This window comes from Gadus macrocephalus, chromosome 12, assembly GCF_031168955.1.
Source record: "Gadus macrocephalus chromosome 12, ASM3116895v1".
Taxonomy (NCBI): domain Eukaryota; kingdom Metazoa; phylum Chordata; class Actinopteri; order Gadiformes; family Gadidae; genus Gadus; species Gadus macrocephalus.
In genome coordinates, this window is record NC_082393.1 from 25,643,889 (window position 1) to 25,658,888 (window position 15,000).

The window sequence follows — 15,000 nt, forward strand, 5'->3', positions numbered from 1 at the left end:
ACTTTGGCTGTGACTGTGAAGGCTGAGATACAAACGAGGCTGAGCCAGGGACAGCGCCGACCCCGATGCCGCCCGCTCCTCTGTAGGACAACACGGGAAGAGGAGAACATCCCACCAGCAGCCAGCGGCGGGCGAACAACCCCCTTGATACTCAACACTCTCATCCTGCTGCACGCTCTCATTACCATCGGCCCGTCTCTCATTATCCCTCCTCCTCCTCCTCCTCCTCCTCCTCATCACACGTCCCTCCCCCCTCACGCACGTCACATACTTTAGTGGCGTTCCTCGTTCTCCTTCTTTCCTCCCCCTTCACCTTGGGTTCTCGTTTCAGGTGACAGGAAGGCCCTCATTACGGCCAAACCTCAGACACCGCCCGGGTCCCTGGGGTGAGCATGACTCACAGGCTATTCCTGGAGGATGTCTGATTACATTTTTCGTGTGTGTGACACAATATGCAATCAACATTGCATGATGTGTCGATTGAAAAGACATTTGTTGTGCGGTTCAGGCGGTTCAGGAGACAACCCTGAGTCCAGATTCCAAAACCAGAATCACAATTAAAAAAATAAAATAAATACTTTTTTGGGGAAAAAAATAAACAACGCAACGCACCCACAAAATTATGGAACATTGCATCGCTCGAGGAACGTGACAAACATCAAGTCAAATGTGAGTGGCACTGCGACAAAAAAAATACACATCGAAGGCATAACATATCCAAAATGTAATTATCAGATATGTGGGCAGCAGGACTGAGCTGTGAAATCAATGAGAATAATAACGAGAATACTAATTTGATGCCTCATATCTCCACCAATTACTCCAGTCAGGAGCGGTGCATTCAATACAAAGGAGTACACCATCTTATCAGCACAGACCTACTCGTCCTCATTAGCATGCAGCGACTGGAGAAGGTGGGGTGACGATGTCAACAGGCCCTACCGTCTCCCCCTCCCCATCCCACGTGAGATAACGTGTGTTCACCAATCAGCCTGATTATCTTTGACATATGGGAGAGTGCAGAGCTGTGGTGCTCTCTCCCCTCTACCTGCACGCACCGCTGAGAATCATTACTAGCAGCTGAACGGAACCAATTCCCCATTAAGGAGCAGAAAACAGCAGGTACATCTATTCCATATTGGAGCAGTCAAAGGGGCAGTTAGGGGGACCATTGTTGGCCCCATGGGACCCATAAGGCTATTTCTATCCCAGATACTGATTTAGGACCTGTCTTATGGTTACATGCAAGTGTGTGTGTGAGTGTGTGTGAGTGTGTGTGTGTGTGTGTTAGAGAATCAGCCTGTGCATGAGAATCCTGTGCATGTAGTTGACTGATAAGCAAGGTAGGTTCATAGTTTTAATTGGCTGAGCGTTTTCCCTACAGATTGGTCTACCCTTCACAGAATGCAATTTAGTTTGGATCTGTTAAGTGTGTGTGTGTGTGTGTGTGTGTGTGTGTGTGTGTGTGTGTGTGTGTGTGTGTGTGTGTGTGTGTGTGTGTGTGTGTGTGTCATTGTTAAAGTGCCTGTGCTATGGCGGCTGGTCAATACATCTGTGTAAAGCTTTGTGAAAGAAAGAAGGAAAGAATTAGGTGTCACACTGCAGGTGGTTAAGAGGGTATTGGCATGGAAACCCAAGTCGGTTTCCACATTGGCGCACACACACACACACACACACACACACACACACACACACACACACACACACACACACACACACACACACACACACACACACACACACACACACACACACACACACACACACACACACACACACACATTCTCTTTTCAACACCATACCTCCTGCAGAGACAGTTGTCGACCAATCAGCTATTGGAGCAGCACTGCATAGCATCACAAAATGCAAAACACAGTCGGCAGCACAATTCACAAAGCAGCAAAGACACACATATCAGATCATACATATGTGCATAGGTTCACCCCACGCACGCACACACACACACGCATGCACTTGTACACACACACACACACACACACACACACACACACACACACACACACACACACACACACACACACACACACACACACACACACACACACACACACACACACACACACACACACACACACACAGTGCAGTCTGCTCCCACAGAGCATGTATGGAGTTCAGCACAAACTGTCTAACATGGGGAATTTGAGTCCCACCACAGCAACATATGCTAAAAATGGAGCACTCATGGCGCAGTGAGAAACTGCAAGTGCACGATAAATGTTGGCCGACCTCAATTACCCTTCAGAACGAGTATTTGAATCCAATTTAAGCAGTTTTAGAAGTCAAGGAAATCGGTGATAATCGTGAAAGTGTGCATAACTCTGATGGATTATGTGTCAGTTCGAGTTAGTCATGCTCTAGTTTCTGAAAATCACCTTATTCCAACATGCAATCAAGTGAGAAACCTAACTTTGTGACTTTTGACTTTTACTTAAGAGTTGAGGATTTATCCAGAGTAAACTCACAACAGGCTGATGCTAGCTTAGGAGAACGTATTCAGCAATTCAGACACCCCCATGCTAAAACAATAAAGGGCTGAAGAGAGGGCTGACCATGGTGCCTGGAACCAGCCCACTCAGCGCTCTGCACACACACTTTGTATCAGCACAAAAAAGCAGACTCAACCATGCAACTAGGATTACACCAGGAGTTGAGGATGGCCTCATGACCAGCCCGTTTCGGGGATACACTATCGATATAGATGTGAGTGAGTTAAGGTGGACAGAAACCACTGTAAGGTTATGAAGGTTATTGAATGTCGTTCTGTTTATCACGAAAAAGTCAGAGAAACGCTCCCATACAAAATGCACGGTTTTACATTTCGTTCTGCGTAGCAAGAGAAAAGTCGGACAATCGTGCTTTGATTCCATCGATTAATATAGTGAGCATGACCACGAAATCGCTTGAAACTGGGTTGATCTGTCTGCATCCTGAGCGAAACGCTTAACCCATACATGCTCATTAATACAATTAACTAAATATGGAATACTATTTGTAATATTGCACTTCTAATTATGGCCAAAAGTAGTACCCAGCTTCAAAAAAAACATGGGTTGTGTTATCTACATTCTACAACAGTGGCAACAACCTGAGAGACTGAACATATTTTGTAGAAGAGGTTTTAGTTAAAGACCTCCTCCATCTGAACGGGAACAAGCGGCGAGGCAGTGTGTTCCCTCCTGCTCGTTGACGTGTTGTGGCGGGCCCCGAAAGAGCACCAGCAAGCTGTCACACATCAGCACTTAACTGTGTCAGTCTTTTTTTAATACATAAGCACACACACACACACACACACACACACACACACACACACACACACACACACACACACACACACACACACACACACACACACACACACACACACACACACACACACACACACACACACACACACACACACACACACACACACACACGCTATTTATTTTTCAAACAGAGAACCATTACACTATTTCAGGATATTGTCTCACAAGAAACCTGATACATTGCGTGGATTTTTGGAAGAAGAATGGTCTTGCATTGGGGGGCGTATGTCACTATTAATAAAATGCAACATATGGTGTCTCCAGACCTGAGGGACTTGAAGTTCCTGAAATGAAATAAAAAATGACAACGTACTCCCTCTTGGAGTGCGGGTCTGACAATATTAGAAAACAAAACAAACACTGGCTCCTCTATCTTTAGAACTAAGGAGTGAGAAAGACTTGTTTTCTGGACGGAGGCGAACAATAAATTGGCGTCTCCTGTCTCTAAAGACATGTGCACACACAAACACACACACACAAGTGCACAGCCCAAACCGCACACACAAAACCCTCAGAGACAAACTCTTCGTTTTCACACCTCAACAAAGCCCCTGGCTGACTCTGCTGCTCACATGCAACCTCCTGTCTCTCACACCCGTGGACCGTTATGAGACAACCGACAACAGACGTGGTTTAACCAGGGGAAGTATAGATGCACAAGCTACGCTGTGATTGTGGTAAAAATGTGGATGGATATGTTTTTTAACATAAACTCAGCAATGTCTCGACATATAAATGAAGGGGCACATTGTTTTACAAAATTATTAAAATTGTCTGTGGACATTATATTGCGTACAAACAAAGTAGTCGTTGCTTATTGCAAGACTAAATGCACAGAGAGGTGTACGGTTAAAGCATAGGTGTGGTTAAGAACAGCATTTCAGCTGGCCCTGAATTTCAGCTCTGTTCCCAGCACCAGCCTCTCTTCGCCATGCCGCCATTAAGTAGTCTCCTTCCCCTAGTGCTGCTGGGAAGCAAACGTCAGCAGGATGTTCCTGCAGTATCTCCTGACTGAAAAGGAGGTATATCTGTTTGCTTGTGTTGTATGTTTTTTCAAAAGAGTGTTTGCTACGAGGCATTTAATGTGGGACTGCTACGGTGGCAGACACAGGCTGGGAAACTGGCCTGACGAGACACAGGGGTTTGCTTATTTAAGGAAAAGGTGAAGGGCCACTAGTCTACTTCAAGATATGACTGGATGGTACTATAATATGTTACCAAAATCGGACTTAGGCTCTAACGGGATCGTGTGTAAGTGACAAAGAGAACATTTTGTTGGAGGAGCATGTAGGATGCACACTTTCAATGCAGGCTGTAATGAATCAATGACAACTGAATTACGCAACAAAATAAATGATTCAAGTTCACGCTGAATAATTTTCACTTATTGCTGAAGTATTCAAAGCTCCTTTAAAGAGATGTGGGTCAAATAGTCTAGCTAGTATCAGACATCTTTTGGCCTAGATTTTACTGGAGTCACTGCAGCAAAAACAAGTCGCACAGAACTGAAACAGCAAGTATGCTACGAAACTGCCATCAGCTGCTATGATTCACTGAAACTGACACTGAAAACTATCAGCGTGAATCGGTTGAGGTTATCTTTCTGAAGAAATATCCTCTACCACAGAGGTGAACCTCTGGCTAAGACAATGTTCATCAAATGGACACATACACGTCATGATACAGCTCGCTTTAAAAGGGTCGCCTACTGAAAGTGTTATGTCCCTTGTACGAAACTGAAAACCCAGAGTCATGTACATGGTGGTCGAAACAGATGCTAGCCTTGCATGTGTCTTGGCATGTCTTTGTCTCGATCTAATCTGGAAAACAGCAGCCAATTATGGAAGCCAAAATCGGACCAATGTGTTCTATTATTCAGACTAGTCTGTCATCCTCTCGTGATCCCTGCTAGGAGTTAAGCCTTACATTCACATCCGTATTGCGGCTCCAGTGCCACAAACAAATTTGATCTGTTGGCGTTATCAGTTACTCAAAGAGTTCAATAAAGAGTTCAAGGAAAGGCCATGTGTATGGCCCTACCACATTCTAAAGTGCCTTTGGTGATTGTTGCGTACATCCAAGATACAACCAGTGAGGTGTACCAATCAGGGATGGAGAGTCTGGGCTTTGGGAGGAGAAGATTACAATTTACCTTTGGAATGGATCTTTTGGCAGAATAAAAGATTATGAATATGTCCCAAAAGAAGATAAAATGTCATCCCTGCGTCACTCCAAAATCAACGTTATTATTGAAAGAACATCATCAGTTACATAACTGATGTCATGATGATGGCAGGTCAGATGACGAACGTTACACAAGGCAGAAACAATGATTCAAACCACATACAGGCTGTGCGGTTTCAGGGACAGCAGGGTCTATATGAATCACCATGGCAATAATAGAAAACCTTGCATTAACTAACTAACTCAACATCATATACATTCAATGAGTGAAGATAACGAAAATAAAACACAATTATTGCTATATTTTATATTATCATTATTTAAATATTCAAAAAAAAATGGTATGCCACAACTATCTTAAATTGTTGCTTTTTCCGCTGAGAATATAACAATTGTCATCTATGTTTCGGCAAACAGAACTTTGAAGCACGGCTGTTTCTTCGAACAGTTGATAGAGGGAAAATTCATTCACATGGGTCGTTTTGGACGGCCTATACAAACAATGTATTCTGTAGTTTAGGTTGGAGATCACGTTGCATTTCCACTATGTGAGTATGCATAATGTTTGTGGTCTTGGGTGCGTGTCAAATGTTCTCAATTGTCAGTAATCAAGGTTAACATTCGTGATTTCATACCGTTTGTTTTTCCTGAAAGAGCAATGATATAAGCTAAGCACGTGAATACAGGGCTCAATACTTCAACCAAAATGCTTGCGTTTGGGATTGTTTGTTCTGTGCATGAATTTTTTTCTAGGTTGCATCGGTGCCAGTAAAAATAAGACAATTATGTATGCAACTTGTCTGACACCTTTCTTCCGGCTCCTTTTCTTCAGTGTTTTCCTCCGTGACTGTTCTGCCCACCCTCCCCTCGATCACACACACACCCCCCCAAACCGAACCGAGCGGTCGCCGTCCCTTTGATGGCAGAGCACTCGTCATCTTCGGTGCCCTGTCGGTTTGTGTTTCTGAGAGTGTGTGTGTGTCTGTGTGCACTTGCCTGTGTCCGTGTCTGTTTGTGTGTGTCTGTGTGTGTGTCTGTGTGTGTGTCTGTGTGTCTGTGTGTGTGTGTGTCTGTGTGCACTTGCCTGTGTCCGTGTCTGTTTGTGTGTGTCTGTGTGTGTGTCTGTGTGTGTGTCTGTGTGTCTGTGTGTGTGTGTGTCTGTGTGCACTTGCCTGTGTCCGTGTCTGTTTGTGTGTCTGTGTGTGTGTCTGTGTGTGTGTGTGTGTGTCTGTGTGTGTGTGTCTGTGTGCACTTGCCTGTGTCCGTGTCTGTTTGTGTGTGTCTGTGTGTGTGTCTGTGTGTGTGTCTGTGTGCACTTGCCTGTGTCCGTGTCTGTTTGTGTGTCTGTGTGTGTGTCTGTGTGTGTGTCTGTGTGTGTGTGTCTGTGTGCATGTTTGTCCATCGAGGCGGAGCAATGTGGCTGACTAGACACTGTCTCAGTCACTTGACTTTCGCGACCCACATAGCAACACACACACACACACACACACACACACACACACACACACACACACACACACACACACACACACACACACACACACACACACTGTAGTTTCACCCGTCTGTCTTAGCGATGTGCCCTCTCTCTCAGTGATCCCACCCTCAGGACTGCAGCCAAACAGCAGCATCCTGCCCCCTCTGGCTCACCCCCACATACGTTACGGTACCCCATCACAGCACACAGCCGTGGTGTCGCAACACTCGGACAAACCCTTCTGACAAATGGGTGGTTTGGTGCAAAACATTGGTTAACTTCCCTTATAACTTCCCATGCATACAAGGGATGAGCTGAGTTGTATCACCCTGCATCGGCCAGATGATCAGAAGACTCCCATCAAGGATTTGTGATGGAGCAGAAAGAAGAGGAAGCATGCTGGTCATTTGAGAAGCTGAGAGACACTTATATATTTGGAAGAATATTAAACTGAAATCATTCCGGGGGCAAAAGTGGCTGAATTAATAGAATACAGAATTCTGATTAAATCATACTAATAATTTGTGTTTTTGGATAATTTATCACATTTGAAACAATACCAAGGAAGGGATTAAAATCTCCCAAACAAAATTGCAGTGGGTTTGAGCTATTTCATTTTCAATACTGCTTAATGTTTTTCAATGGATTGCCAAGGTCGTTTTATAAGCTTTCTGACACCTAATAAAGCACTGACTAGTCGGGAGAGACCAGACATTTATTGACACGAAAATCCATACATTTCATTCTTAAGAGCTAAGCCTTTTTCCAGTTGTACTTGACAGTGTGTGTGTGTGTTTAATGTGTGGCTTTATGCTCATAAACGAGTTTATATGTGTTTGCAAAACGATCCATTCATACAACACACAGTGGCTGTGTGTGCCAGAGTGTGTGAGTCTGTTTGTTTATGTGTGTGTGTGTGTGTGTGTGTGTGTGTGTGTGTGTGTGTGTGTGTGTGTGTGTGTGTGTGTGTGTGTGTGTGTGTGTGTGTATGTTCACGTGTGTGTGTGTGTGTGTGAGTCTTTGTGTGTGCGTGTTTGTGTTCAGGTGTGTGTGTGTGTGCGTGTTTGTATGTGTGTGTGTGTGTGTGTGTGTGTGTATGTGTGCGTGTGTGTTCATGTGTGTTCACGTATTTGTGTGTGTGAGTGTGTGTGTTTGTGTTCACATGTGTGTGTGTATTCACGGGTGTGTGTGCGTTCATGTGTGTTCACGGGTGTGTGCGCGTTCATGTGTGTTCACGTATTGTGTGTGTGTGTGTGTGTGTGTGTGTGTGTGTGTGTGTGTGTGTGTGTGTGTGTGTGTGTGTGTGTGTGTGTGTGTGTGTGTGTGTGTGTGTGTGTTCTCACCCTGCCTGTTTTCCTGGAAGGCAGACAAAGCCCTCCTGCATGGCTATCTGTGAGGCCATATGCCCACAGCAGCACCCTGCAGGCTCTGGCCCGCTGCCCGCTCCAACCAGCTAATGAATAATGGACCATTATGCTCAATCATATGCTTAGCTATAAGACACCCGGAAGCAGGCTCACCTATGAAAAAGAAACGGTAGCTCATACAACAGCTACCCACAGGACATGAGCAAAATAAGAACAAAAACCCATATCACAATATCCAGCATGTACTATTAAATATAGATATTATGATATGATATTGTTATATAAAAGAAAAAACTACTTTATACTGTAATATATGATATTAAAGTATAACACATTATATAACATAATGTTGCCTCTTGGTGAACTGATGCCTTTAACTCTTTTTTTGGAAGGAGGCTTGGGTTGAATATTGAATAATATTGAATATAATATTACTCATAATTAAGGCAATATGACTGTTTTGAAATCTGAAAATAACACAATGAGGTTCAACACAATCGTCACAGACAGAGGATGCGTCACAAACAAAAGGGCACTGGAAGTTACTGTCTAGCCTAGTATTTTGAAAAAGTGAATCAATATTGCGGACAGAAGATTTCAAGCCAAAGCCATCTGTATACAGTAGACAGACGCTCATGAGTTGGGAAAAGCAAATAAATCTGTGGAAGCCCTTCAATAGTCAGGGCATATGCAAGAGGGTGTGACCAACCAATCTTATGCAGCAAACTCTTTTGTAAAGCTCAGCCTGGCAGTAAAGTCTAATCGATTTAAAGATTTATTGACCATGGCAGCAATGGAAGACATGCAACATTGCTATGATAGCAGATAAATGGCAGTAATGAAGGTCTAGAAAAACACAGTTGTCGAAGCCTGGAAGAAATGTTTTTGCACTTACAAGCATTTGCAAGCTGAAGACGTACTTGATTGATTCAAGAAAGTTCGCTTGGGAACGTTCCAAGCCCAGAGACAACATCACAGAGTGGAGCATTCTTCCAAGCTTGTTTGCTCAACCGTCAAAAGTTTTGCTGTAATCCAGATAGACCTGCCTCTGCATTGATCCAAAGTGATCCTGTCTTCCTTCCCATATGAAAGGAGGAAACTCTGCCTTAGAAACCGATGCGTGCCAAAAAGTCACCCCTGAACTCTGTCTACATGAAAACCTCTGCATTTCATTCAGCAGACTCCTTGCAGCATTCAACAAAAACAACATGTATAGATATTCTAAAAATAAATGAAGCAATCAAAACTCAGGAGTAATAAACACGACCCTCAGTGTCTTTGTCCCTTAGCGGGAAGCACACATCTAACAAACCAAACACCAAACTCTAAGAACAGAAAGTGAGTGTGTTGCAGACAGTGATGAATATTGCATAGTGAGGGTGGCAGCTCTGAGGAGGAAGAGGAGAGGAGCAGAGGGTTTGAAGGTGAAGGACTACAGTGGAGATGGTTGGGGCCTTCTCCTGCCTTTCCCCAGCTCATCTCTGTCACATTGAAAACCTCTCATTGTATGAATATAGAAACGACATGTTTTAAACATCAGCTGACATGGCTTAAGGCATGTGTGTGTGTGTGTGTGTGTGTGTGTGTGTGTGTGTGTGTGTGTGTGTGTGTGTGTGTGTGTGTGTGTGTGTGTGTGTGTGTGTGTGTGTGTGTGTGTGTGTGTGTGTGTGTCTGTCTGGGCAAACTCATGTGTATGCATTTGTGTTCTGTATAATGTAAAATCTGCATTTATATAAAAGGGTGTGACAGGTAATACCTCACAAGCACACGCACACAGACGCGCACAAATACACCTTGACACTTGTCCCACGTGCCATGTGATGTGCGGGATAAACATCTTGATCCCAGAGCCATGTTCTAGAACGTGTGGCAGGGTGTCAACATGGTTGTAGAGATTCAATTATATTCATCAATCAATCTTGGACTAGCAGACCATTTACTTCTATATGTTTGCATTGTCAACATATATTGCAGTAGTGGATGTAGTTTTAAAATGGTGTTGTGACAATCTCTTCCTCGTCTCTCGAACACGCGTGCTATCAAATCCATCAAATAACGCTGCTTCTCAAGGCAGTCTGGTGTGCGTGACGCATGGTGCTGCTGCTGCTTGGCATTACGCGCCCCATTGAAACCCAGCGGAGGCTAATGCATCGCTCAAACCCGAGGGAGCGGCAAGCAAGGGAGCGCACGGAGAGACTGAACACCTGTGAGCTATAATTATGATCCACTTTAGCACTCCGGGGACATGGGAGGTGTAAGCGTGCATCTCCATTGAGGTAATCGTATTGCAAAGCAATGTGGCTTTCGGAGTGACACCATGCAGTTGAATTTAACGTTTTTGATGTTTCTTCTCCATGAAACGTGGGAAACATATCTGAGCACTAATGCAATTTGACTTTTAGAGGCTTGATGATTTGCCTATTTAACAAGAAAGAAGATTGATGGTTTATATTGCGATCAGCGTTTTTCCAAAATGTTGACGATAATTCAGGTTCAAATTTCCCACAAAAAATGTGGCCTGTTTGGGCGGGGGCCACTGCCTACAGAGACACCAAGTCAAGAGGGAGATACAGAGAATGATACAAAGTCTACTTTAAATGTATAGTGCTAAGGCAGCAATTGTTAAGCCTTGTTGAGATGAGAGCCAATGTTTCGTCTGGAGATCCACGTATAGCCGTCCATATATTAATACATTTTTAGAGCGCTTTTCTCACCAGTAGCCCCTCAAAGCTCTTTACAATTGTATCCAACATTCAACCAATGATGCATACATACAACCACACACCGACGGCGGGGACTACCCCATACAAGGAGACAGCCCGCTCTTCGGGAGCAGTCAAGGTGAGGTGTCTTGCCCGGGGATACCTCGACACTCAGGTAGGAGGAGCCGGGGATCGAACTATCAACCTTCCGTTTACAAGTCAACCCAGTCTACCTCCTGAGCCACCCCCTCGCCTACCTTCCACCGCATACGCTGTAGACATCAAGCACAGTGCCACCGCAGCCCAGGTGGCGGGCGAGGCGACAGCCATCTCCCGCTTCTCCACTTCAAGTATCCTCGTAAGAAAATTGGTGGGGGGAAAAAAAACTCGAAGCTAGGATGGAACGACGTCGTATTCCACCGTTTGAAGTCACATCTCAATCCGCGTCTCAAGAAAGCAACTACCGCACCGGCGACTCAGAAGGGACTGAACTGAAGCATGCGGTGGAGGATTGTGCCGTGGGATAGGAGACGGGGAGAGAGAGAGAGAGAGAGAGAGAGAGAGAGAGAGAGAGAGAGAGAGAGAGAGAGAGAGAGAGAGAGAGAGAGAGAGACTTACTTGAATAGAGATGCATTTTCACATATTCCCTTCTTTCACACCTTTAGTCCAATCAGGAGACAGTACGGCAGATCCGAAACCAATCAGCCATCCCTTTCCACCTGACCCAAACAGAACGCCGAATGGTCAGGGCTCTCCCGCATGCTGAATGTGGGTTAACAGTGACATCTAGCGGTAGACATTATAGAATCCCTCACTGTCTAAGTGCAAACCAATGTTTCCAGATGCTGGTTTATCTACTACACGTACTATACGTGATACAATAAGCACATTTTTATTCAAGACAGAGATCTATTTTTATCCGTACCTTTTATTCAAATATTTCATACAATACATTGAAGAGTTCCGCTGGGCAGTCTGTGTGTTTTCAGCTGAGTAGATGGGTAGATCTTTCGGTTCTATCAGTGTTGTATATTCCGCATACTCTGTTATACGGATTTGTGTGTTTGGTTTTGGTCTCAATTTACAAAAATTACTCCTGACGATACCAAAAACACAACCCTTCCCTTTGATTTAAATAATTGTATCTGTGAAGAGGTTAGTGATTTTATGTTACAGTTAGCCATTGAATAAACTCCACATAATCCCAATGAATGCTATATCAATCAAGTCATGCTTGAAATCCCTTGAGAAACCAATGTCGATGATAATCACATGTAGTTATTCCACTGGACACAAATAGCCATTTTTATTATTATCAACATCTTTAAAGACATGACAGGCAAGAAACAAACAGATATGAGAGTGAATGTATCTACATTTCCATCAGCAGTGAGTGTGTATGTGCGTGTGTCTGTGTGCGTGCATGTGCGTGTGTGCATGATCACCCTAGAGCCAGCCCACTGTGGTCCGGTGGACCTCACAGGTATATCGTGGTGTTGAAGGCCTCACGTTTGCCAGGCAACACTGTGGTGGTAGGACAGGTGGGGACAGTCAATGTAGAATCAAGGTCAGGTCTGTCTTATAAACATCGCTATTGTTCTACTGGAACCTCCTTACCAATTTAAACCTTAATTAGACTTGAAATAAAAGAACAATGAACAAATGGAGTAAGAACATAACAGGCCCTGCATGCAGATGTGCTGAAATCGAAACGCTAAAGAAGAGCTATTAATACATGAACTGTGTTATTGGTTATGCCTAATTGTTTAAACACCAACTTTATCGATGAAACCGCGTGTGGCCCCTTTTAAAGCATTTATATTTGGGGCTGGATATTTGAGTGTGGATATAAAGAGCTTAACGTTTACCTGGAAGTGCAAAGTAAGGTTAATTGTTTATGTAAAACCCTGAATTCCTTCTTATAAAATGTGAATGTGACAGATTTTCCATGCTCCTTGAAATGTTGTGCATTGTCTCAAGCATGGCTGTGCGCATGTATTTTCCAGCATAGTATAGTTCAAAGAGAGAAATGTATAAAAGTGTAATATTTCAAATGGTTTCGGTTTTGGTTTGAAATTGCTGGTCCTCATCCAATGAAACAGGTTCCTAATTTAACGAAAAAATCCCTGCTTTTAGGTGTCAAATCTGAAATCCTGTGCAGGTTTCGTTTGCAGAGTTGCAGTTTGATTTGATCAAATTGCAAATTTGCAGTAATAAGAGCTTTGAATAATGTCGTCACCATTCAGTTGTGTCAAAGAAAGGCCAAAGTCAGGGCAATTTGACAGCAATATCTCAGATACATTCTCATGTGGGACATGTGTCCAAATACCATTAGCCAGAAGTCACCTGTGTACAGAAAAGTGTGATTTCTCAAAGGAATCCCACTCAGGGTACACCAATACGCGAAACGTTTTACTCATCTACACAAAAGCTCAGAGCTTACAATGCCAACATTAAAAAACATCATTGTATGTATTGTACACAGAATGAATCAGGTGAAATCAAACTCTCCAACAGATAGCCAGAATAAAAGGCAGCTGTAGCGGTTCAAATTTTCCGATGGTAGCACATAGTTGATGGTCGTGTTTATCACACAATCCAGGACAGGCTCATGCATCGGCTCCACGGAAACATCATTTTTGCAGGAAGAACCAAGTCTGCAACATTCAGTTCACATTGGTGCTGTTGTGCCCTTGGTTGTATTGATCAGAAAGGGTCTCTTCATCAAATCTCAAAAGAGAAACATTGGATAAGTAGGGGAAGGTTTCTTTTCTTTTTTCGGAATTACAGCTTCCCGGCCATGTAACCAAAGAGAACACAGTTATGTTAAATCCAGAGCTCTTTTGTTAGAATGACCGAGCATCACTATCAGTGTTCAATGTTATCATCATTACATCAGGCAAGGTAAATCCAACCATCACACATGATACTCTTCACATCATTACTATAGTCTGTGATCACTTTACAAACCTTAGTTTTATTCCTCCTGTTCTTCTCTTTCATCTCAATCCTTTTTTAAACAATGTTAAGAGACAGCAGAAGCAAAAGACCAGCTCAACGTTACTGAATCTCACCAAACACAGACACATACAATGACAAAGAAAAGGGGGTTTTGTCATGTTCTACGATAAGAACAGAAATGAGTTCATCCTTCCTTTTCCCCTTTTCTTCTGGAAGGGGCAAAGGTCTGCATAATTCCTGGTCCATTTCCAAAAGGTCCTCCCCACGGTTCCACCGTAGTCCTGGAACTCAGTCTTAAAGGAGGCGACATCCGTCCATCATCGCAGAAGCAGCAGCACAGCCAATGGGAAGAGGATTAGGATTCTGTAGAGGCGGCTCTGGGGTTCAGTGCCGGCTCGCACCCGGTTGTTATCGGGGGGGTAGCCGCCCGGCCGGCTCCGGGCACAGTGCCCCGTCTGGCACATCCCACTGCCGGAACCGCTGATGTCATCACCTGAGTCATCACGTACAAATAAAGAGTATAGAAGTATAGAAAGTATAGAAAATGTCATGAAAATGTGCCATCTTTTATATTTTTTGCTTGATAATATACAACTAATCATATTTTGTTGTTCCGTTTTGAGCATGGATGCAGACATAGGCTACATTAGCATACAATCGAGTGAAAATGTGTTTGATTCGTTAATTATCATACGATAGAGTAACATCTGTGCTGCGTGTAATAGAAAATGATTTAACGTTGATTCATACCCTCAGTTATGGGCATCCTGCTCTAATAGACAATCTTTTGACAGCCGGTGAAGGCACATTTGGCCCTGCATACCGAGCAGCTGACTTCATTTATCGTGTTGGGGAGATCATTTTGGCGTATAAATACGGAGCATTTGTTTGGTATAAAGTGCCGTTCCCAATGTCTCATTTGCAGAACTTGAATAATATCATTTCACCAATATCACAGATGGAGTGTGGACGTGAATCCCCTT

At 43.7% G+C, this 15,000-nt stretch overlaps 2 protein-coding genes across 2 annotated transcripts in view; both read right to left on the reverse strand.

The window, feature by feature from the left end:
- LOC132468582 (ephrin type-B receptor 1-like) overlaps positions 1 to 11,645 on the reverse strand; it is a 44,709-nt gene extending 33,064 nt beyond the window's left edge. The window contains 1 exon segment of the mRNA XM_060066306.1: positions 11,314 to 11,645. Within this exon segment, the coding sequence (XP_059922289.1) occupies positions 11,314 to 11,386 (73 nt within the window). The 5' untranslated portion in view covers positions 11,387 to 11,645.
- A 702-nt stretch (positions 11,646 to 12,347) lies between these two features.
- The window catches only part of gpc1a (glypican 1a), a 28,536-nt gene continuing 25,883 nt past the window's right edge, over positions 12,348 to 15,000 (reverse strand). Inside the window, 1 exon segment of the mRNA XM_060067610.1 lies at positions 12,348 to 14,510. Within this exon segment, the coding sequence (XP_059923593.1) occupies positions 14,335 to 14,510 (176 nt within the window). The 3' untranslated portion in view covers positions 12,348 to 14,334.